The sequence below is a fragment of the Lissotriton helveticus genome, chromosome 5_1 (assembly GCF_964261635.1).
Source record: "Lissotriton helveticus chromosome 5_1, aLisHel1.1, whole genome shotgun sequence".
NCBI classification, from domain to species: Eukaryota; Metazoa; Chordata; class Amphibia; order Caudata; family Salamandridae; genus Lissotriton; species Lissotriton helveticus.
This window is the reverse complement of record NC_136065.1, coordinates 1,985,492,943-1,985,515,574: the sequence shown is the minus strand read 5'-3', so window position 1 is coordinate 1,985,515,574 and position 22,632 is coordinate 1,985,492,943. Positions and strand designations below refer to the sequence as shown.

The window sequence follows — 22,632 nt, the reverse complement described above, 5'->3', positions numbered from 1 at the left end:
CGCCCCGTTACTGATAAAAGGCTGCTTAAGTCCCACCCACAGGATTTCGAGCACTTATCCTTTCTTGATTAGGGTCAGCTCTCTGGAACGATTTCCCTGGACTAGTGTACCAGTATCTCGCCACCCCGCCCACCCCAAAGAGTGTAAAGTTTTAAGCCCCTACACTGTTATGTATGTATATGATACTACAAGGCCCGCATGCTCACCCACCGGCACTCCCACCCACCAATACCTCTCAGGTGCAGTAGACACCGGCCCTCTAAACATGTACCCCCTCCCCAGTTTCAGCACACGTTACCGCAGTGGCCCCGGGTCTCACCGTGTCCCGCTCGCTCCGGAGCTGCCCGATCTCCCGCTCCCGGGCCTGCAGCTGTCGCTGCTGCTGTTCGATGAGGTCGAGCTGGAGCAGGAGGATCTGCTTGAGGCAGGCGGCCTGTGTGGGACCCCCGGCGGCGGCCGCCGGCCCGGGGCTACGGCGGGCTGGGCTCTTCCACAGGCGCTCCCCGCCCGGCTCCTCGCAGACCATGGCTGCCAGCCCCTCGGGGCTGCCCCCGGCCCTCAGACTCATGTCCAAGCCGGCGAGCTCAGTGGGCCGCTCGCATACCGGGTGAGCCCGGGCCCCCGTGTGCGTCAGAGTGGGGCCTGCAGGGAGTGCCTCGGGCGTCTCTCGTAGGGCCTCGGCTGGTCCGGGCTTCGTGGTCGCCTCTGTTTCCGCCTCTTCCGTGGGCTTCGGTCCCCAGTCGTCGACCTGCCTCAGCTCGCTCTTTTGTCTCGGCCTCCACAGTGAGCTCCGCTTCCTCCAGGCCGCCCTAGGGTTACTGAGGCCCGGTACAGGCCTCGCCTCCTTCCCTTGCTCGGCTCATCAACGCCTTCTCCCGCCTCGACTCTCCCCGGACTCTCCTGCCGCCTCTTTTCCTTTCTACCCTGGCCTTCGCCGGTTCGCCTCTCCTCCGCCCCTCAGTCTTCCCTCCAGAGACCCTCCTTTCCCTTCACATCAGGGTTGCTCCTTATGCCCCTTACCAGCCTGTGCCCCCCTGGCTTGACTTCCCCCTTAGACCTCTCCTGTTCAGCGTCTCTTCCCTCAGCTCCGCGGGACTGGCCCCTCCGTGTGCCCCTCTCTCCTCTCAGTTCCTAGGGCTCGGATGCCGCCTGTTCCCCCCCAGTCTGCCCGTGCTCCCTTTAGCCCCTCTTCCTGTCAGTCCCTCGGGCTTGGCTCCCCTCAGTTATCTTCTCTCCCAGGGCGGGACTCTCTCCCCTCGGTTCTCCCAGGGCCGGACTCTCTCCTCTCGGATCTCCCAGGGCGGGACTCTCTCCCCTCGGTTCTCCCAGGGCGGGACTCTCTCCCCTCGGTTCTCCCAGGGCCGGACTCTCTCCCCTCGGTGCTCCCAGGGCCGGCCTGTCGCCCCTCCGAGACTCTTCGTGTGCCCGGTGTTCTACTTTCTGTCCTTTTCCTCAGCTGCCTCCTCCTGGCGTCTTTCTGGGTCTCGCTTGGCCTCTCAGTGGCTTCTTCCCTTCAGCCCCTCTCCCTCCGGCTCTCCTCCGCACCCTCGGCCTGTTCTCTCAGCCTCTCCTGGCCCGGCACCGGTCCCCTTCCTGCGCTCTCCTCAGCTCCCTTCTGCCTATCCCGCCGCCGCCACCATCTTGTCTGCAGCCTTCGGCTAGGATGGTGCGCTGCGCACCGAGCGAGGACGGGCCGTTGGCGGGCTCAGTCCCTGGCTACCCCCGCGCTACAGCCACCCGTGCGGCCGCTGTTTATTAATAATAATATTTGTTTGCCCTCGGCCGACGCCGCGAGGCCTCCTCTCCCTCGAACCGGAGCTGCGCATGCGCACCAGGCTGCAGGAGGCGGGTGCTGGGCTATTGTCAGCGAACGCCGCCATGACAGGGAGGGGAGAGCAGGGGGCTGGGAGTGGGGGAGGAAGGGAGAGAGCGGGGGTGGGGTACAGGGCAAGGGGACTCGAGGGGTGCTCAAACATCACAGGGGAAGAAAGGGGTTGCCTAGCGAACCTGGAAGTCCCAGGAAATAAATGGCAACTCTTCATTTGCCAAAGAGATTAACATCATTCGTTTTCCTTTTCTCCCTCTTTAAAGCAGCCATCAACGCAACACATATATTTCTCCTTGCAGCAACATTTCCCTTTAAGGTGTTGTCCAGTGTATGTCGATGTATGGGAGTAGATACACTAGGCTTGACTGGGGGGATGGGCCAGGGCTTTAGACAGAAGAGAAGGGTCCTGGCATAATTTAAAAGGTGCCCTGGGAAGGAGGGGGTGCGTCGTTGTGGCAGAAGGGGAGAGGAGCCTGGGAGGGACATGAGAGGCGCAGAGCCTGGGAAAGGAGGAGGAAGAGGGAGTCTTGGAGAGGAATATGTCTGCAGATGTATGACGTAATTGAAGCAGCATACTCTCAGAACATATGCGCAGTCCAAGTAAACAATATTAAATGGACCCGGGGGACGGAAGAGCGTGTTGCCTGCCGCCTTCTCCTTAATGTGCACATAAATGAGCTGCGAGTTGTGTACGAACTGTCTTGGGTCCCAGATTTAATATATATATATATTGCATATTATTCGTCCGCATTTTCCACTGGAAACACATTTTTTCTTATGCATATAACGGTTTATCCCAGCCCCTCGAACATCTTTTCTAAGCCATGTCATTGCTCTACTACAGAAAGGCAAAGGGATAGATGGCAGGCAGCTAATGTGCTCCATCGCTTCTCTTTCTTCAAGAGAGAAGTACCCCATAAATAAACATATTTAACAAGCGAGAGAAAGTGGGTGCTAATTCATTTAGGGTACTCTACCCACCGCATCGTTCCAAAGCTTTGACAAACATTTTAAAACACAGAACCCTAGAAGGGCTGGCTCCCTGACAAGCTATCACGGTGGTCATTTGGATTACCTCACCACTGACCTCATATTCTTCTAGAACACTTCATCATGGCCTTTACAAGTATTGGCAAATACAATCTGTCTCGAATATGTGAGCCAGACCTCCTGGGATAGAGAGGAGGGAAATATATTAAAAAGCCTATTCGTACTGCCTAAATCTTCTATGGTACAGGCAGCAAGACTTGAGTTGGGAATTACCTCGTGGGCGATAACCCCCTGTATGGCCCTTGTACGATTCTGGCAGCGATTGGGAGCAGAGGAGCTCCTCAAAATCTCCCAGTGGGCCAAAGAGGAAATTGCCACGAGCGAGCTATCCTGGGCAAAAGAGACTAGAGCATCAATAAGGAATGCATATAGGGTGCTCGAACTGAAGGTTTGCCCGCTACAAGACCACATAATAATAGGTAAGAAAGAACTAAGGCTTCAAGGAACTGATATGTCCCGTACTTATGACCGGGAGTACCTCTCACAAAAAAGCTCGGTAGCCCACATGACATCGGCCTGGGAGTGTTGAAAATAAGGGGGGCAACTACCAACCAGAATATAAGATCCTTAAGTATTGCCCGGCGGTGTCGCCTCTTGAACCCACAAAGAAGTTAAACTATTGAAGAGGCAGGCGCTGGAGACTGGAAGGCAGGAAACAAGGTTTTTATTCTCTCCGGAGGAGAACACAACGAAACGGACAGAAGGTATCGTTCTGAGGTGCTCTCACTGCATCCCTGAGGCCTGGCCTCTTATACACAAGTTTATCTCTTTATTGCATGTAACACATTCTCGTCGATACTTTGATGTACGGAAAGACATCCTCAGAATCCCCCTTCCCAGCCCGTTCCCACGCAAGGTTACAGTGGAAGTCCCTGCCCCGTTCACAACAGGTGATGATCATCGCGCAGCTGGATATTCCGCCGATTCACGGAGTGTGTGGGGTTCGATCGGATCTCGTAGGGCGGGGGGCTTTGATCAACCCGGGGATCCCTTGCTGGGGGGAAACTTTCTATTGTACGGGGAGGGGCAAGGATTGGTATCGGCAGAGCTGGGTGTCGGCCTGGGAACGGGGAAGACAAACGGGCACACGGGGAAAAGGGGTTTGCATCAAAGGGCCGGGGATCATAAATGGGAAGAAGGGAGGTGTTGCGCTGGGAACAGGACGAGGGCCTGGGGCAGAGCAGCGCCGAAGAGGGGTTTTATGATTCGCGGCAGGTGCAGGCAGGGGGGTTGTCAGCGAAGCTAGGAGGGAGAGAGAGGCGCGCTGGCTCTCGGCGAGAGCAGGGAAGCCATGGTGCCCAAAATGGCGGCTGTTTTACGCGCACAAAAGGTTTAAGGAGAGCAAGAGGGCGCCGATAATGTTGACGGTTTCAGCCCAACTTTCAACAGTCCCCCCTTTTCAACATATCTAGCCACCTTGCTTTACTCAATGTCAATTTTCATCAAATTCCTAACTTCGGTATCATACAATGCTCTCATATGTTCGCTTCCAATGTCCACAGTTTTGGGAAAAATACAACTCGCACATAAAGAACACATAGGTGGCAGACATTGAATTCCTAAGCATAGGCCACATATTACAACTACGGGAATCAGGATAATGGTGAGCAGTCTCCAGCCCCAGCTTTTGACGGTGTCCCAGAACCAACCACCAAGCGACCATTCTTCTTGCTCTTGGTGAACTTCCGAAGAGAGTCTGTGAAGATGTTCGATGGCTTTGTACACTGAGGGTGAGTTGTCCGGTATGTATGTACAACAGCTGGACCCAATAATGCGGCATGCTCCTCCACGGTCCGCCAGAACCACATCTAGAACGAGGCGGTTCTGAAGAGCCACCAAACGGACCGCTTGGAGCTCGGCAGTGTTGTTGGCAAAGATGCCCGCTGTGATGTTCATGGTTGTCTCGACTGCCTGAGTCAAATGTCGGATGGCACGGCTGTTTGCCATCGGGCCCCAGAGGGGGACGAGTCCTTTCATAGCATCGAGGAACTGCGCCCCTGTTGAGTCGGCTTGCTCAACGTCTTTGGCTCGTTTTTGCCTGTGGTGATTCGCTGGGGCCACATAAGTTGGAGGAAGGACGAAGGAGATGTAGCAAGTGCCCCCCCAGCCTTTGGGGAGCCAGGTGTAGGCCTTCGTGCCGCAGATGAAATACATGTTTGGGGATGACACAAAGGAAGGTGGATCCGTGGAATCCAGAGTGCTGGTAAAGCGGCAAGCGCTGCGACCCACCAGCTGTGTCCCAAGTCCTTCTACACACATGTGGCCTGTGACGTTGATGACCGACAGGGCCACAGTCAGAGTGGCAGCCGTTCGTTTCCGCAGATAGGAGAAGGTGGGTCTGGTTGGATTGTTGAACACCTGCATTTCGATTCGTTCTTTAGCCGGGATGTCCATTTGGATCGAGTCGCTGGGGGTCAGCGGGCAGAAGTGTGTCTTTGTCTTGTTTCGCCCGGCCCCATGAGAAGAATGTGCTGCAGTTCTGCTGGAGGTGGCATTGCCCGTATAGCTCTCTTGCAGGAGGATCAGCCAGGCAAGGCAGGAGCCATGGACAGAGAAGGGTGAAGGGATGAATGGTATTGAATGTCCAGTGGCATGGGGTAGCAACCCACAGATCCAGCAGTTGGTGGTGTTGGTGGCAAGATTGTGCTGGTGAAGTAGCTGCACGAAAGAGTTGTTCCAAAACTCCTTTCGCCTCTCTCTTAGTTGAGGAGAGAGCGAAATTAGATAATGTTCCTTCATGGTGGTAGGCTGAGCAGTGGTTAGGAATGTTTCGTGAGCAGGTACGTGTTCTTCCATAATCCAGAGCGTAGTCATGAGGAGAAAACAGAGGAGGATTACGATGAAGAGTGCAATTGTCTTTGAGCTATGGAGTCTGTCTGTTCTCGGATTTCTGTAGTGGGTATTTCCTGCTGTCTCCGTCGGCTTCTTATTTGGCGCTTCCATCATCTTCTTATCTGGCGCTTCCATCATCTTCGTCTTCAAGGTGCTCGGTAGTGGGCAGGACCACAGACTTAGTTTTAGCTTCTCTCCAGGTAACCCTTGGTAGTTTGGGTCACCGTTCTGAGATCCTTTAACCTAGTCAGTGGCCTACTTAGCCGAAGCTCCCTCCTTTCGACGCAGGAAATACCCTTCTCGAGATGGCACAGTGGGGTCAGGATGTTTTGAAAGTTCAAGTGTCTCAGTATCAGGGTAGCAGTTCAACGATGGTCGGTCCTGGTTCAGGAGCTCTTCTTGGGTGTTGACGGTGTCTGTCGTGGCCAGGGCTGGAGAGACCTTTTTGCAGTGATGAGCGTGCAGCCAGTGTTTCTTCCCCTCCACTCGAAGTGCGGTCCGAGTGGTGATCAGCACTTGCCAGGGGCCCGTCCACCGGGGTTCAAAACTCTTTGATCGTTGAAAATTTCGGATCAGCACGAAGTCCCCCGGCTGGATGGCGTGACCCGGACCCCTGGAAGCATCGGGGATGGCCTGCTGCACCTGCTGATGAAGGACAGACAAAGTTTCAGTCAATTTGTACAGATAATCAGACATTAGGACGTCCGGAACGTCATGAATGGAAGTTGGTTTCGGGGCAGACCAGACGCTCATGGGTCGACCGAAGACAACTTCATAAGGGGTTAAGTGATGTCGGGTGGGGGTAGAGCGCATCGATAGCAATGCCAATGGGAGGGCGTCTGGCCATTTCAGGCCCGTCGTAGCCACTATTTTGGCCAGTTTAAGCTTTAGTGTGGCATTGTGTCGTTCGACAAGCCCAGCAGATTGAGGGTGGAAGACTGCGTGGAATTTCTGTTTAATACCCAGCCCATTTAGGATGAGCTGGATAACTTTGGCTACAAAGTGGGGGCCATTATCACTCCATAAAACACGACAGAGGCCATAACGGGGGAAAAACTCCTTTAACAGAACCTTTGCAGTGGCCATAGCGGTGTTGTCACGGGTTGGATATGCTTCCACCCACTTGCTAAATGCGCACACCACGACGAGTACATATTTCAGGCCTTGGCATCTGTCTAGCTGGATGTAGTCCATCTGCAGGACTTCAAATGGGTGGTTTGGGACCCCAAATCCCCCCCCGGGGTACTACAGTTCCTTTCCCGGGGTTGTGTTGCAGGCATATTAAGCATTGTTGGACCAGGCGTTTGGCGGAATCTGGGATCTTGTCATTGTGCCAAACCCTGGAGACAAGTTCGATCATGGGGGCTGATCCTATGTGGGCAGGGGAGTGTGCCATGGTTAATATGGGAATCAAGTACGAATCAGGTAGCAACCATCTGTTCGTGTCTTTTGTCCGCCAGCAGCCTTCATCGTCTTTCAATCCCACCCGTGTCCATTCAGTCAATTCGTGTTGTGTGCTAGCCGTTTGTATGTCTCTAATTGTGTCCTTGGCGTCAGTCCAGTTTTCTGCTTGTGACCTGGTCACGTACATATGTGTTGTCGTTCTATTTTCAGCTGTCGTTCGGGCGGTGATGTCGGCTAGTGCATTTCCCTGTCCAATAATGTCTGTCACTTTCTTGTGTGCCTGGCATTTGATAACGGCAAGTTTGTTGGGGAGGAGGACAGCTTCGATTAAGGCGGAGACTAAATCCCCGTGCAAAATGGGTGTGCCGTGTGAGGTCAAGTATCCTCTCTCCCTCCAGAGGAGCCCAAAATGGTGAACCACCCCGAAGGCATACTGGCTGTCGGTGTAAATGTTCGCTGTGGTTCCTGTTGCCAGGATGCAGGCTCGCGTCAAAGCAATCAGTTCCGCTGCCTGGGCAGATCGCTGGGTGATGCGGGCTGTTTCTACTACAGTTCGAGCCGTGGTGACTGCATAGGCAGCGGAAGTGGTACCATCGGAGAGTTTGATGCAAGAACCGTCCACCCACAACTCCCCGTCGGGGTCAGGGAAAGCTGTGTCTCTGAGATCGACCCTACTCCTGGTCTGTTCGTCCGTAAGAGTCACGCAGTCATGTACGGGGTGCACATTGGGATCGTTCTCTGGCAAGGGTAACAGAGTTGCTGGGTTCAGTGTGGTGCATCTTTTCAGGGTGATATGGGGGGCAAGCAAGGTCAGTTCGTATCCAGTCAGTCGTGCACTCGTCAGATGTTGCGTCTTGGTTTGGTTCAGGAGGGTGTCGACTGCATGGGGTACCAGTACCGTGAGGGAATTCGAGAGTACAATCCCCTCACTCTGTCGGATAGAGACTGCAGCAGCAGCTACAGCTCGAAGGCAGGCAGGCAAGGCTCTGGCGACAGGGTCAAGAGTGGCAGAGAAGTAAGCGCACGGTCGTTGCTTAGGGCCGATGGCCTGGGTCAGGACAGATAAAGCGCACCCCTCCCTTTCGTGAGTGTAAAGGGAGAAGGGCTTTTTGTAATCAGGGGTACCCAGGACAGGGGCTGAGCAAAGGGCATCTCGCAGTTCTGTGAAGGAAGTTTGACACTCAGGAGTCCAAGGGAGTGGGAAAGGGACGTCTTTGTTTAGCAGAGAAAGCAGTGGTTTTACAACGAGGCTGAAGTTTGGTAACCATTGTCGGCAGAAGGAGGTGAGGCCTAATAGGGAGCGAACCTGCTTCTGGGTCTTAGGGACAGGGGTATCTAGAATGGTTTGGATTCGATCAGGGGTGAGTTTTCTTCCATCTTTGGACAAAAGGTGGCCTAGGTAAGTGACCTGGGGTAGGCAGAATTGCAACTTCTTCTTGGAGACCTTGTGGCCATTTTCCGCAAGGAAGTGCAAGAGTTGAATGGTGGCGGTAACCGCTAGAGGGGTGGTGTCGGCTGCCAAAAGGATGTCATCGACATATTGTACCAACACCACTCCGTCGGGTAACTGGACTTGGTCTAGTTGTCTTTTGAGGGCCTGGCTGTAGATGCTAGGGCTTTCCGTGTAGCCTTGAGGCGCTCGGCAAAACCTATATGAGCGGGCTTTTAGGGTAAAGCCGAAGAGATATCGGCTGTCTGGGTGGATGGGGATGGAGAAGAATGCGTTCTTGAGGTCGATGACGGAAAAGGTGGTGGCAGTGGATGGAATCAAGGTCAGGATGGTGGTGATGTCTGAGACCACAGGGTACTGGGGTACCACCACTTTGTTGATCTCTCGGAGGTCGATGATGAAACGGTATGCTTTCTCATCTCCCTCTCCCTGCTTCTTGATAATGGGCAAGATAGGGCTGTTGCAAACGTTGCTAACCACTTCCTCTACCACTCCTGCGTCTATCAGTGACTGGATAATCATTACCAATGCCTTCTCGCCCTCTGGCGATATCCGATATTGTGGGAGTTTTGGGAGTGTTGCGTCTGGTCGGACAGTAATGTGCACTGGGTCAATTAACATACGCCCTACGTCCGAATCCGCTTTGGCCCACAGATACGGAGGTAGAGTGTCAAGCAGGGACGCGTCAACGTCGGTGATGGAAAACATGTGTCGGGGGGAGCAATGTCTAAGCAGAACGGGGTTGTCGTAAAGAAACACTCGAACTCCATCTTGAGAACACCTGATCGTCGCTCGGAAGTGTTTCAGTAAGTCAAGTCCCATAATGGCGTCAGGGCTATTGGAGGAAAGCAAGAACGTGGTGTCGGTGGTGTTGTTTTCTACGTCAAAGAGAATCGGGGCAGACAAAGGGTTGGTGGAGGGCGTTCCATCGAAACCTGTCGATGTTATGAGTGAGCCAGACAAGGGTGCCCTTGGAATCAGTCGTTTAGATAACGCACTACGTGTTGCGCCAGTGTCTACCAGAAATGGAGACTTGGTACCCAGGACCTTAGCAGTGACATAAGGGCCCTGCTGGTCAACATAGAGCTCGACTGGATCCCTCCCTCGCCCTTGGCTGTCCTATGCGAAGGTGTGAGTGTCGTCATAGTCAGATTGTTGATATTGGTTCTGCCTGGGTCGATCGAACGTATTTGGTCTGCTTGATCTGTCATTAGTCGCGTCATTTGGGGGCCCTCGTTGTTGTCCCTTAGGTCTCGGTCCGTTTGCTACATCCCTGGGGTCTTTGTTTCTGATTATTTCCAGAAGAACTGGGCACTGGGATTTCCAATGGCCAGTCCCTTTGCAGAAAGCGCACTGGTCTTCTCTAAGGTCTGTGCGTCCACTGTAGGAAGTCAGAGTGCGGTCCTGGGGAAATGTAGTCTTAGGGACGTTTGTCTGGTAGTTTCCCCGGTATTGGTCTCGTCCTATAGTCACCCCTTGCAGTTTGGCAATCATCACCCTCTCTTTTAAGTCCTTCTTCTTTTTCTCTGTCGCCCTATCGTTTTCATTTTTCTGATGCTCATAATATTGGGCCATTTGGAGAATCGCTGTAGGTTTGGAGGCTGCCCAACTACTCTCGCTGGCCTGTAGTTTCTGGGAGATTTCCGATGATAGGCCCTTAACATAATTCTGGACAAACAGATGGTGTCCGGTTGCAGTGGTCATGTCCTGGCCGCTGTAATCGGAGAACACCGTTTCAAACCGGGAGAAGTATTCCGATACATCCTCCTGGGGTTTTTGGCGACAGGCTGTTACTATCGACCAGTCCACTTTCTTTTCTGGGATTAGGGTTTTTAATTTCTCTACGATTTTATCTGGGAGGTCTAGAATGGATTTCAACGGCTTTTGTCCTGGTCCCCGTTGTTTGTCCAGGTCATCGAGTTGTGACCAGGTATGTCCAAACAGCTCAAGGTGGTCGACTTTCCGGATTTGCTTCCACACATCAGCTGGTAGACATAACCCGAAGAACAAGTCGATGTCAGCCAGGGTCATAATCGTTGAGCCCAGGGCTGTACCCAATTCAGTATAGAAGGCAGTGGGGTTTTTACGTAGGTCGGGTAGAGATTTCCGGAATGTCAGTATCTCTTGCCGGTCCCATGGCTGGTAGACCCAGTTGTACACTACCCTTCCCTTCGCATCTTGGTTGTTTGCATCATCGTGAGTCCCTGTACCCCGAGGAGGAACCCAGTAAGGGGCAGCCTCACGTATCGGCATCATGGTGTTAGATTGCTCGGTTGGTGGTTCGATCACTACGGAGGCTGCGGATTTAGCTCCCGGCTTTCGTTCAGTGAGGTGGCGGAAAACCTCAAGCGTACGCGTAAGGAGGTCCGACACATCACACTCGCCCTCATCCCCGATATCGACCTTCCGGTACAGAGTCCTTAGGCTCTCGGGACCTTTGTCTCGATATCGGTCCTCGTATGCATTCAAGACATGATAACACAGTCGTACGGTAAAGTGTCGTCTGTGACTCCCTGTATACGAGCTGAACATATCTGTGATGTACTCTTCATCATCCTTTCTTTCTACCAGTGTCCTTGCTATTTTGTCGATCCCCGCTCGCTCATCTTTGTCTAGTCTGTTTGTTCTTGCAGGGCCAGCCCCTCGAGTCTCATGGTCGTCTAACGTTGTTGTTGATGCGGGTTTTAATACCAGGGGTTCGGCTGGCACAGAGGCCATTGGGGCCGACGCTGTGGCGGTACCTTCGTTTGTACCTGGGGGTGGCGCGTGCTGCGCCAAGGGTTGAGAAGGGGCATATGGAGGGGGCATGTAGATGATAGGAGGACCTAACAGCAGGTCCTCATTGGCTCGTTGTTTCGAGGGTAAATCAGGGTAGAGCATGGAGGGGGTTCTAACCGGACACTGGCTTGGCGTTTCCATTTCTAGTTTCTGTTTAGCTTTCTCTCTTTCCCTTATCTCTTTTTCTAGTTTCTGAGCAGCTAGGTGGGCTGCTTTTCGCAGCTCTTTTTCCAACCTACTCTCAGTTTTCTTTTCGCCACATGCCGAAGCTGTCAAGCATAGTAGGTGTTGTCTTGTTTTTACCCAGGGCAGTTTCTAGCGTTTTTATTTTATCATCATCGAAGGATCCTATCAGGGGCCATTGACTTTCTTGACCCTTTTTTGTATATTTATGCCATAGTTTACTATAGGCTATAGCGGTCAATCCATGCTTCATGAACATGTCCTTATTAGGGGTGCCTTCCAGTGGGGCTGAATGGTCCATCTCTAATAGGCGGTCCGGGCTAAACAGGCTACTAATCAGTGGGGAGAAGACAGACATGACGGCTCGTAACGAGGGACTAAAAAGTCAGCACTGCCTATCTTATCACTAGGTGCAAAGACTGGACAGAATATTTCTATTCTACGTTGTTTGCAGGCAGTGAATACCTCATGGATCAAAATAACAAAAGACCAATAAATAACAATGGGGAGAATGAGTAGGTCCGCAAAGATCTGCGTTACCTACCCTTTTCACTGTCTGCAAAAAGGGTGGTCTCTTCCCTGTTTGCAGACAGGGAATCTCCAGGAAACAATAGTTTTGCGAACAACAGTTCAGTTTCAAGTGATTATTGAGTGGGGGAGAAAAAATAAGCACGGCTGCTGCCCTACCTATCCTCCACTGCTTGCAAAAGAGAGAGCCCGTTGTTTCTCCGTTTGCAGACAGTGAATCTCCAAATAAATAAAAGAGAGCAATACTAGTATTTTTAAACAAACAAGCAATCAAGCAATCATTTCGCAACTTGTCGTGATTACACGACCTTACCCGGACCGCATGGACAGTTTCTTGTCTTCCGAATCCAGCGCCCGATCGTCCTCTCTTCTCCGTTATCCTCGCGGCACTCCTGATGGTTCCCAGTCAGGACCGTAGATCACTCGAGAGAGGTCTGTTCGGAACCAGTGAAGTTCGGATGATCGGCTGTCAGACGAGGGTCTATCGGACAGACGCGTTCCCGATCGTTGCAGTCGTTCACTTTGTCGTCAGGACCTCTCCCACTGGATCCATGGGTCGCTGATGGGCCCCACGTTGGGCGCCAATTGTTGAAAATAAGGGGGGCAACTACCAACCAGAATATAAGATCCTTAAGTATTGCCCGGCGGTGTCGCCTCTTGAACCCACAAAGAAGTTAAACTATTGAAGAGGCAGGCGCTGGAGACTGGAAGGCAGGAAACAAGGTTTTTATTCTCTCCGGAGGAGAACACAACGAAACGGACAGAAGGTATCGTTCTGAGGTGCTCTCACTGCATCCCTGAGGCCTGGCCTCTTATACACAAGTTTATCTCTTTATTGCATGTAACACATTCTCGTCGATACTTTGATGTACGGAAAGACATCCTCAGAATCCCCCTTCCCAGCCCGTTCCCACGCAAGGTTACAGTGGAAGTCCCTGCCCCGTTCACAACAGGTGATGATCATCGCGCAGCTGGATATTCCGCCGATTCACGGAGTGTGTGGGGTTCGATCGGATCTCGTAGGGCGGGGGGCTTTGATCAACCCGGGGATCCCTTGCTGGGGGGAAACTTTCTATTGTACGGGGAGGGGCAAGGATTGGTATCGGCAGAGCTGGGTGTCGGCCTGGGAACGGGGAAGACAAACGGGCACACGGGGAAAAGGGGTTTGCATCAAAGGGCCGGGGATCATAAATGGGAAGAAGGGAGGTGTTGCGCTGGGAACAGGACGAGGGCCTGGGGCAGAGCAGCGCCGAAGAGGGGTTTTATGATTCGCGGCAGGTGCAGGCAGGGGGGTTGTCAGCGAAGCTAGGAGGGAGAGAGAGGCGCGCTGGCTCTCGGCGAGAGCAGGGAAGCCATGGTGCCCAAAATGGCGGCTGTTTTACGCGCACAAAAGGTTTAAGGAGAGCAAGAGGGCGCCGATAATGTTGACGGTTTCAGCCCAACTTTCAACAGGAGCTTGACCAACATTTTCCCTATGTGGACCGGCTACCAAGTCATATCTTAAGGCGGGAAGTCCTAAAAATGAGAATTGGAATAAACCCATGTTACACTAATAATGGAGCTCGAAATCAAATGATAGGATGTAATGGGAACTGCACTTGCATTTTAGGCACTACCTGCAATATTATACATATTTTACTAGATTGTATGTGGTTTTTAGATATACGAAAGGAGATTTTATGTCCGATTTTTCAAAATTATAATATTACGAACAGGATGCAAGCCGCTAATCTGTTAATGGAAATGGGGAACTTAGATATAGCCTGTGCCCTGGGGAAATACATGAATAAAGTTAAGGTGTTCCTCAACTGCACATAGTAAGATCTAATGATATAAGCCCCCAACATTAAATAAGGGTGAAACAATTAGTGCTTAATGCAGTAAGTGATGCATGATTAGGGAGGTGTTGTATAGGTATGAATTAAGTGATTTTATTAATTTAATTGTTATAATACTCCGATTTTAAAAATAATAGTCAAATTATATGTATATCAAGAAGTAATATGTTTATTGATACCGCCGTGCTATGTATTTGTTGTTGTTTTTATTTTTTCCTTTTTTAGTAGGATAAGAGGTAAATTGTACTTTTATGGTTGTAACAAACCAAATAAAGTTTGTTTTGACTGACTGACTGACAATATGTGAGCCATTTCTGTTATCAATGTTTTTAGCTGTGCTGCACAGCAGCATGACCGAAAGCAAAAAAAAAAAACTTTATGCTGCCAGTGATGGCCGTTCCATAGAATTTTTGTAAAAGTTGCTGGCAGGAGGGCAAGAGGCTTTAGATGACTCCCGACCTGCCCCCCTGCCAGCAATAAAAATAAATAAAAACACCATGACATGGCAAACCATTGAGTTGGGTAACAATATACATCTGTTATTCAGCGCCTTGCGACCCTTGGGTGATACGTGCGCTCGCTTTACAAATACACGTTAGTATGTTATGTAGCCATGTCGTGGTGCTTTGTATTGAAATGTTATTGTAAACTTTAAGTCATGCTGCACAGCAGCTCCGTTGCAGCCCGGGACAGGAACAGGAGGGTGGGAGGGGGCCGCAGCAGAGAGGCAAACAAAACAATGTAGGACGAGAGGGAGGAGACAAGTGCAACACAGCGGAAAGGTGGGAGGAGGAAGCAACACGGTACAAGAGGGTGGGAAAGGGCAAGCAATGCTGGATGGGGCAAGCAACAACACAGAGTGGGAGGGGGCAAGCAAAACAATGCAGGAAATGATGGGCCATGCAATGGGACGGGAGGGAGGGAGAATCAACACAGGCAAGCAGCAACACAGGATGGGGCAAACAACAATGCAGTTCAGAAAGGGACAAGCAATGTGGCAAATAAAATGCGGAATGGGGGCCTGTAAACACATTCACTCTTATGAAGTCCTGCAACTGAAAGAAAAAAGTAGCTCAGAAAGTGCGAGCAGTGGAGGGACCCTGAGCAAGGAACCAGAACTTCGGCCATGTTCTAGGTGAGGGGCAAACGCACAAAGAGGAAATAAAGCAGGCATGTACTGACCAAAGAGAAGCAAGGATATTCATTTTGATGAAGACAACCAATTGTAAACAATGGGAGGGCTATAAATAGCTCCGACCATGTATTTTGCTTGGGTCAAACACTATTTCCACATACGATAATGTGAGGATTATTATTCAATCCACTGATATTACTCCCACTATTGGACTGTATGTTTGCAACTCTTTAGTGTAGTGAAATGGATTCTCTCCACTAAACCTTCACATGTGCCGCAAGCCTCCATCACACATACCTCCATAATTAATTGCCCCTTTATTCTATATCTACCACTTACACATTGCAATAGATTCTTCAGCTAGCCTCCTGTGGCAAATCCAGAGCCTATGCAAACTTCTGAACAAGGATACATGCTCAAGACCATTTCCTAGCCTTTACTCTATATACTGACCTCCCTTTTCCTCACCAAATGGTCACCCGGAGACTGAGAGTTCTAGCACCAATGAGATGCCCCTCTTCAATTTGCCAGTCCACCTGCTAACTACCTTGGAGAGCTACGTCCCCCTCAGCCTACCTCGTACTGTCTCAGAACAAACCAAACATTCAACTAGCTTTCAATGGACTATCTTTGTCAACTCACAGCCACCATCTCCACTGTCTGATGACACTGAGTATCCTCTTTCAAGCGAGCAGCTCGACTCTGTGGCTCCCCCCCAAACCTTCGTCCCTACCCCTTTCATAATCACTGTGAGAAGTTGGCCTGGTATATGATGATCACTATTCTAGTGATCACCTTGCACCAGTCCAAACAACCCTTATGGTGATGGTTGTAAGTCAACCTTATAGACCAGCTATCCTAGTGGTAGCGTGGACAGAACAGTCTTAGGCTAAAAGACTCTTGAGGGCGTGTAAAGCCAGCTGTTTTACAATATGTAACCCCTTGAATATCAAATGAAAGGACACCACACAGGATATATGTATTTAATTACTAACACACTCCTCTGAACTCTTTATGAGATCAGAGGCCAAAGCACATAACAAGATACTTAGTCAGAATACGTTAAGCTGCAAAATTTACGGTTAGGCCCTAGGGGCGAAGCAAACCATATATTAAGAAAGTGGTATAAGTACCACGTCACAAGAAAAGGAAAGGCCTAGGGCCTAGGGAATCGCTGGGGCTACACCGTCTGAACAATAGTTTAAGAGTAGGAGGCCCACAGGCGGCGCGTGCAGTGTCTTTACACACACGCGTGAGTCAATGCAAAGTCAATGGGAACTTAGAAGTTAGATTTAGAAGGATTTAGGACACTTCCAGTTTATCTAGGAGGAAAGAACTAAAGACTTAGACACTTGGATAGTCAATACCCATGGGAACATCGAAGTACTCGCGTTACCTCACCCACGGACGGCGGGTGCATAGGTGTGAAGATGTGTCGGGTTTCGTCGTTGAATCTTATGGAGCCTTGAAGAAAGATGCTGCAGGCGACCAGGAGGAAGATGTCCGGGTGGATCCAAGGGTGGAGCGAGGATGAGGAGGACCTGAAAGCAGAGGGGACAGAGTCTGGGTCACTAGCTAGTGACCGGGTGGAACCAGGAAGGAACCAGACGACGTCGAGGAGCAATCAGGTGCTGTCTTGAAGCTTGTCTTGGCAGCCACGTGGACCAGGAGGCGTCGCTGAAAACCAGGTGCTGGAGACGGGTTGTCCTACGAAGGATCTCGCAGATGGAGGGGTCGACTTCCGGATTGGAGTCGACAAGCCTTGGCAAAGGCAACCCACGCAAGATACAACAAAGGCTTCTGGTGCAGACCAGCAAGGTCTGGGGTGCCTCACCTTTGCAGGCAAGCAAGGGCCAGTCTGGAGCAACCAGACCAGCGAGGTGATTCAAAGGGATTGTCATCACAGAGGCCACTAGCCAACGGGCCAGCAACCGGACAACGCGTCGAGCAGAACACAAGCAGAAGGGCCCCACGCAGAACTCGTGGAGTGTGGAGGGCTGATCTTCGGTGCAGGTCGAGCTTGGGTTCGTGGTTTCTCAATCCCCAGTGCACAGCTTCGAGGATGCCTCAGGAGCTGCACAGTTAGCAAGTTGCAGGCTTACCAAGATGTCCGGTCCCACGTGTCTCGTCGCCTCCACGGATCTCAGCTATGCTGCAGTCGTGAAGAGAGGGTCAGAGAGGTCTGGAAGTCTGTGCTCTGGTTCCGTCGGGAACGTCGACAAAGCAAGCCGTTGATTTGCTGGATGGTGCCTGGTTACCCAGGGTGGTCACTCCTTGGCCACAAGGGAGATTCTTCAGTCTTCAGCAGAATGTCGAAGGTCCAGAGTTTGGTTTCAAGTTTACAGTTCAGGATTAATCTGAAGTTTCAGGACTCAGCTCCTACCTTTATACAACTAAAAGGGGCTGGATTACTTTCTAGGTCCCTCCTATGGGTGGGACCAGGAAGGGGGGTGGTTACACCCCCATTCATTTGTCCAGTTTCGCGTCAGAGCTGGGGCTGGAGTGCCCCAGCAACCGGTTTGAACCAGGGTATGCATGGAGCACCTAGGGTGCTCCAGGCAGTGTCTCATTCTATTCAGCCCTCCCTGTCCCAATACACAAAGTCCTGTCTGGGGTGGTGCTCGCATCTCCACAGGCAGGAAACCTATTGTCCAAACCTCCGTGACTGGAAGGACTCCCAGCAGCAGGAGGTCAGACTTGTGTCCGTGGCAGCAGCGTCCATTTTGTGACGCTGGGGCTCTGGTTAACTTTAACCGGGATAGTCGGCAACAACATGTCTTCTCTCTCTAGAAGGGTGGAATGTTACCCCCGTCGCCAGAACTGACGAGGGGGTAGTATTCCAAAGCGTATGACACCTTACACAACATGTTTTGATAAAGCCAAACCAGAGTTAGCATTTAACCGCGAGGATTATAATGCACTTAAGCGTAAATGGTATGGCTATATCCTAGAACAGCTATAAGGAAATGGTTCTGATAGCTGCAGACAGGCTCAGCTCATGCTAGAGCCTCATCTCACATACAACCAAGCACTCTGCCTTCAGGATTGTTAAGACCTGCCATAGGAGTGACTTATAGGTGTATATGTCTCTAGATATAAGGTTAGATATAGGGATACTATATCTAAGCAAGGGGTGATTACACAACCTTGCCCCAGCTGAGTGATCAGCCAGTTGTGTCAGTTTGGATGGCCAGCCAGGGGTGGCATACCACATGCTGCAGCCCCTGGTAGGCCTTGGGTGCACCTATGCCCTGGGTATCTATGGTACACTATACAGGGACTCACAAGGGTGACCCAATATCCAATTGGAGATGTATCTAGAGTACATGGAGTCCATTTTACAGTGAGAGCAGATAGCCTGGGGCCCTGATTAGCAGGATCCCAGGCCAACTAAGTCGAAAACCAGCTAAACACAAGGCAAATAAATCTGGGGTAACCATAGTCAGGTATCCACCTTCCTACACAACCCCCCCAAACAAAAGGAGATAAGGCTATCCTTGACCAGGTAAGCCTATATTGCCCAAGTGGCCATATAAAGAAGTACCTGCACTAGCATGGTTACCCCCTGTCTCATGGTCCACTAAGCAATCCCTCACCCTAGGGGTATCAGAGGGCCTCCACCATAGGGAATCTCTACCTGTGGTGTGTTTTGGCAAAGTAAAAGGCTGGTGTTGAGATGGAGTACTGAAGTGAGGCTCCACTAATGTAGGGCTCAGCTTCCTCCAATCACTATCCAACATGTGTGCCTTTCTTTCCATGACTGAGTTGCACTGTGCTCTCAGGGTCAACCTCTGGCTGCCTACAGCTGGAGGCTGGGTCCCTTTTGTTTGATTACTGGAGGGACAAGTCAGGTCTGGGGCCATCAGGTCCCATGTTTGGCTGTGCCCAACAGAGTTCATCTGGGGGAGGTTCCTAACTAAGTGTAAGGGAGATCCCTCAGGAGTTTTTGAAATTTTCACCTTGCTAGGGCTGCTAGCTTTGGTGCCCCTAATCTGCTGATGGGGGTGTTCTAGTGGACAGGGGGCACTTTGGGGTCCACTGGCCTCCTTGACCTCTACAGCCCTGGGCTGACTGAGGCAGGGTAGAGAGGGGCTGGTTACCTGCTCCAGACTGGGTCCCACCTTGGAAGGGTCCACTGACATCAGGGGCTTCCCCAAAACTCTCTGTCTGAGTGGAGTGATCCATAGTTTCAGGCTTCACAACACTAATATCTGTTTGAGTTTGGGCTGTGACCATCACAGCCCTACCAACCTTTTCAGGAAGGAACTCTGTTTGGGTGTGGGCTGTGACCATCACAGCCCTGCCAACCTTTTCAGGGAAGTCTGCTTGAGCCTGGGCGGTGATCATCACAGCCCTTCCAACCTCTTTAGGAAGGAATTCTGCTGGGGCTGTAGCCATCACAGCCCCACTAACCTTTTCTGGAAGGCCTACCATTTTGGAATGGGTTTCTTGTTCTACCCCAGCCCAGGCTGAGATCTCTAGATCATTTCCCAGTAGACAATCTACAGGCAAGTTTGTAGACACTGCCACTCTCTTTGGGCCAGTGACACCTCCCCAGCTGAGATTTACTTCTGCCATGGGATGATCTTTCTGCACTCCATCAATGTTAGTCACCTGATAGGTGAACCCAGCTAAAAGTTGTCCTGAGGGGACTAGACTGTCAGTCACCATAGTGATGCTAGCCCCTGTCTCTGTAGGCTTCAACTTTCTGGCCATTGATGTAGGGCTCCTGTCTGTACTTGCCCAAAGTGTTGGGACAAGCAGTGAAGTTGGCAAACCCCATGCCATTTTCAAAGACAAGAGTAGCTGTTTTAGGGGACCCGGTTAGGCCAGAGTCCACATGAGTTCCCAAAGTAAACCCAGCCAAATTCTTGGTGGCACTCCCACCACCTAGGGGATTACTACTAACAGTAACAGGAGGTCTGGGAGTATTACTTGGGGGAATGTTTTCCTTATTGTTGGCCCTTGGGCAACTGCTGTCAGTCTTCCAGTGGCCAGGCTGTTTACAGACATGGCAATAAGGTTTCTTTTGGTTAGAGGAAGTGTTTTGGGACCCACCCCCACCATTGGAGTTTTGCGGCCCTGTGGAGGACTTGTCTTTTGATTTATCCCCACCTTTCTCTTGAGGCTTGGTAGAATCTTTCTTCTGGTCACCACCCTGATTTTTAGGCCTAATCCCGGTTCTGACCCATTTGTCTGCCCTCTTACCCAATTCTTGTGGAGAGGTCAGATCTGAGTCCACCAGGTGCTGGTGTAGAAGCTGGTTTTGACAATTACTAAGGATCTGCTCCCTCATAATCAAATAATACAATCCTGTAAAATCCTGTACTTTGCTGCCCAATAACCAGCCCTCCAGAGCCTTAGTAGCACAATCTACAAAATCAGTCCAGTCCTGAGTCTGTGTCTTCTGGGTATCCCTGAACATCAACCTATACTGTTCAGTGGTTAAGCCAAACCCATCAATCAGAGCACTCTTCAGGACAGTGTAATTGTTAGCATCCTCATAACTAACTGTGAGGAGCTTATCTCTACCTTTTTCTGAAAAGGAGAGCCATAAGATTGCTGCCCACTGACTTTGGGGTACCTGCTGTACTTTGCAGGCCCTCTCCAAAGCAGTTATTCATTTGTGGATGTCATCCCCTTCTTTGTAGGGGGGCACAATCTTGCTTAGGTTTCTATTATCATAGGACCTATCTTTATCCTTAGGGATATTGCTGCCACCAGTGGGTTCTAACCCACTCTCTTTGTGCTCTCTAGCACGAGCAAGCTTCTCTTTGGCCAAGGCAACTTCAAGTTCTTGCCTCTCAATCCTCAGAGCAGCTTCTCTCATTCTGGCCTCATGTTCTCTTTTCTGAGGAGAGGTCATCTCTCTCCGAGCAGGGCCATGAGAGCCATTTGAAGCTTGAGATTAGAGAGATTCCCTTGAGTGGGATCTTCCTCTCCTCTGCCTCTGGTTAAACCCACTTGGGGGTCTGCATGGGGGCTGCCCATACTGATTCCCATGTATGCTTAGGTTAGCCTGGATAAGTCTTCTGACTGGGACCTGGCTGTTTACCTCACCCTCAGAATCTTCCTCCACTACCCCCTCTCTTTCCTCTGGATCAATAGTATCAGGAGCATCATCTGTGGAGGGAAGGACTTCATCTGCACTACCTGAAGCACCTGCGTTAGGTGTCTGTTGAGCATCATACTCTTCTAAGAGCTCAACCAGGAATCTGAGGGTAGGGTTTGAACCCTGTTTTAGCCTTCTAGAACTCAATTCTTGGAAAGCTAAGGCTTCATATCTCGAAGCAGTCCTCAAGGGATCTGCCTCTGCAGGCAGGGAACCACTGGGGTTCACTGTCTGAGACATGGTTTCTAGTGAGGTGTGGTGTTGCACCTACCTACACTATTTGTTTTCCTACAGAACCTTTCTAGGAGTTGTAGTCAGGGTGTGCTAGGCCCTTTGCTCTACAACAGCTAAGTTCAGTAGAACTTAAGTATACTAAGGCTTGTTTTTATATGTACCTATAGGTACCTATGTGATCTTTCAAATGATATCTCAAGATTACAAGTGGTAAAACAGCAGCAAGCTCTAATCCCACCGCTGCCACCAATGTGAGAAGTTGGCCTGGTATATGATGATCACTATTCTTTTGATCACCTTGCACCAGTCCAAACAACCCTTATGGGGATGGTTGTAACTCAACCTTATAGACCAGCTATCTTAGTGGTAGCGTGGACAGAACAGTCTTAGGCTAAAAGACTCTTGAGGGCGTGTAAAGCCAGCTGTTTTACCATATGTAACCCCTTGAATATCCTATAAAAGGACACCACACAGGATATATATAAAATATATATGTATTTATTTACTAACACACTACTCTGAACTCTTTATGAGATCAGAGGCCAAAGCACATAACAAGATACTTAGTCAGAATATGTTAAGTTGCACAATTTACGGTTCGACCCTAGGGGCGAAGCAAACCATATATTAAGAAAGTGGTATAAGTACCACGTCACGAGAAAAGGAAAGGCCTAGGGCCTAAGGAATCGCTGGGGCTATACTATCTGAACAATAGTTTAGGAGTAGGAGGCCCACAGGCGGCACGTGCAGTGTCTTTACACACACGCGCGAGTCAATGCAAAGTCAATGGGAACTTAGAAGTTAGATTTAGAAGGATTTACGACACTTCCGGTTTAGATAGGAGGAAACAACTAAAGACTTAGACACTTGGATAGTCAATACCCTTGGGAGCATTGAAGTACTCGCGTTACCTTACCCACGGACGGCGGGTGCATAGGTGTGAAGATGTGTCAGGTTTCGTTGTTGAATCCTAAGGAGCCTTGAAGAAAGATGCTGCAGGCGACCAGGAGGAAGATGTCCGGGTGGATCCAAGGGTGGATCGAGGATGAGGAGGACCTGAAAGCAGAGGGGACAGAGTCTGGGTCACTATCCAGTGACCGGGTGGAACCAGGAAGGAACCAGACGACGTCGAGGAGCAATCAGGTGCTGTCTTGAAGGTTGTCTTGGCAGCCACGAGGACCAGGAGGCGTCGACGATGACCAGGTGCTGGAGACGGGCTGTCCCACGAAGGATCTCGCAGATGGAGGGGTCGACTTCCGT

The 22,632-nt window shown here is 50.8% G+C and overlaps 1 protein-coding gene across 4 annotated transcripts in view; it reads right to left on the bottom strand.

Annotated features, from left to right (window-relative positions):
• MSL1 (MSL complex subunit 1) overlaps positions 1-22,632 on the bottom strand; it is a 595,596-nt gene that overhangs the window by 86,605 nt on the left and 486,359 nt on the right. The window contains exons 1-2 of one of the 4 annotated variants that reach the window (XM_078645682.1): positions 1,308-1,891; positions 320-1,248 (exon numbers count right to left, since the gene is read on the bottom strand). The exons of 1 other annotated variant lie outside the window; for it this stretch is intronic. In XM_078645682.1, the coding sequence (XP_078501808.1) occupies positions 320-568 (249 nt within the window). In that variant the 5' untranslated portion in view covers positions 569-1,248; positions 1,308-1,891. Of the gene's footprint in view, positions 1-319; positions 2,147-22,632 lie in introns of those variants that run through there. 2 more of the 4 variants (XR_013595080.1, XM_078645681.1) reach the window with 2 other exon arrangements.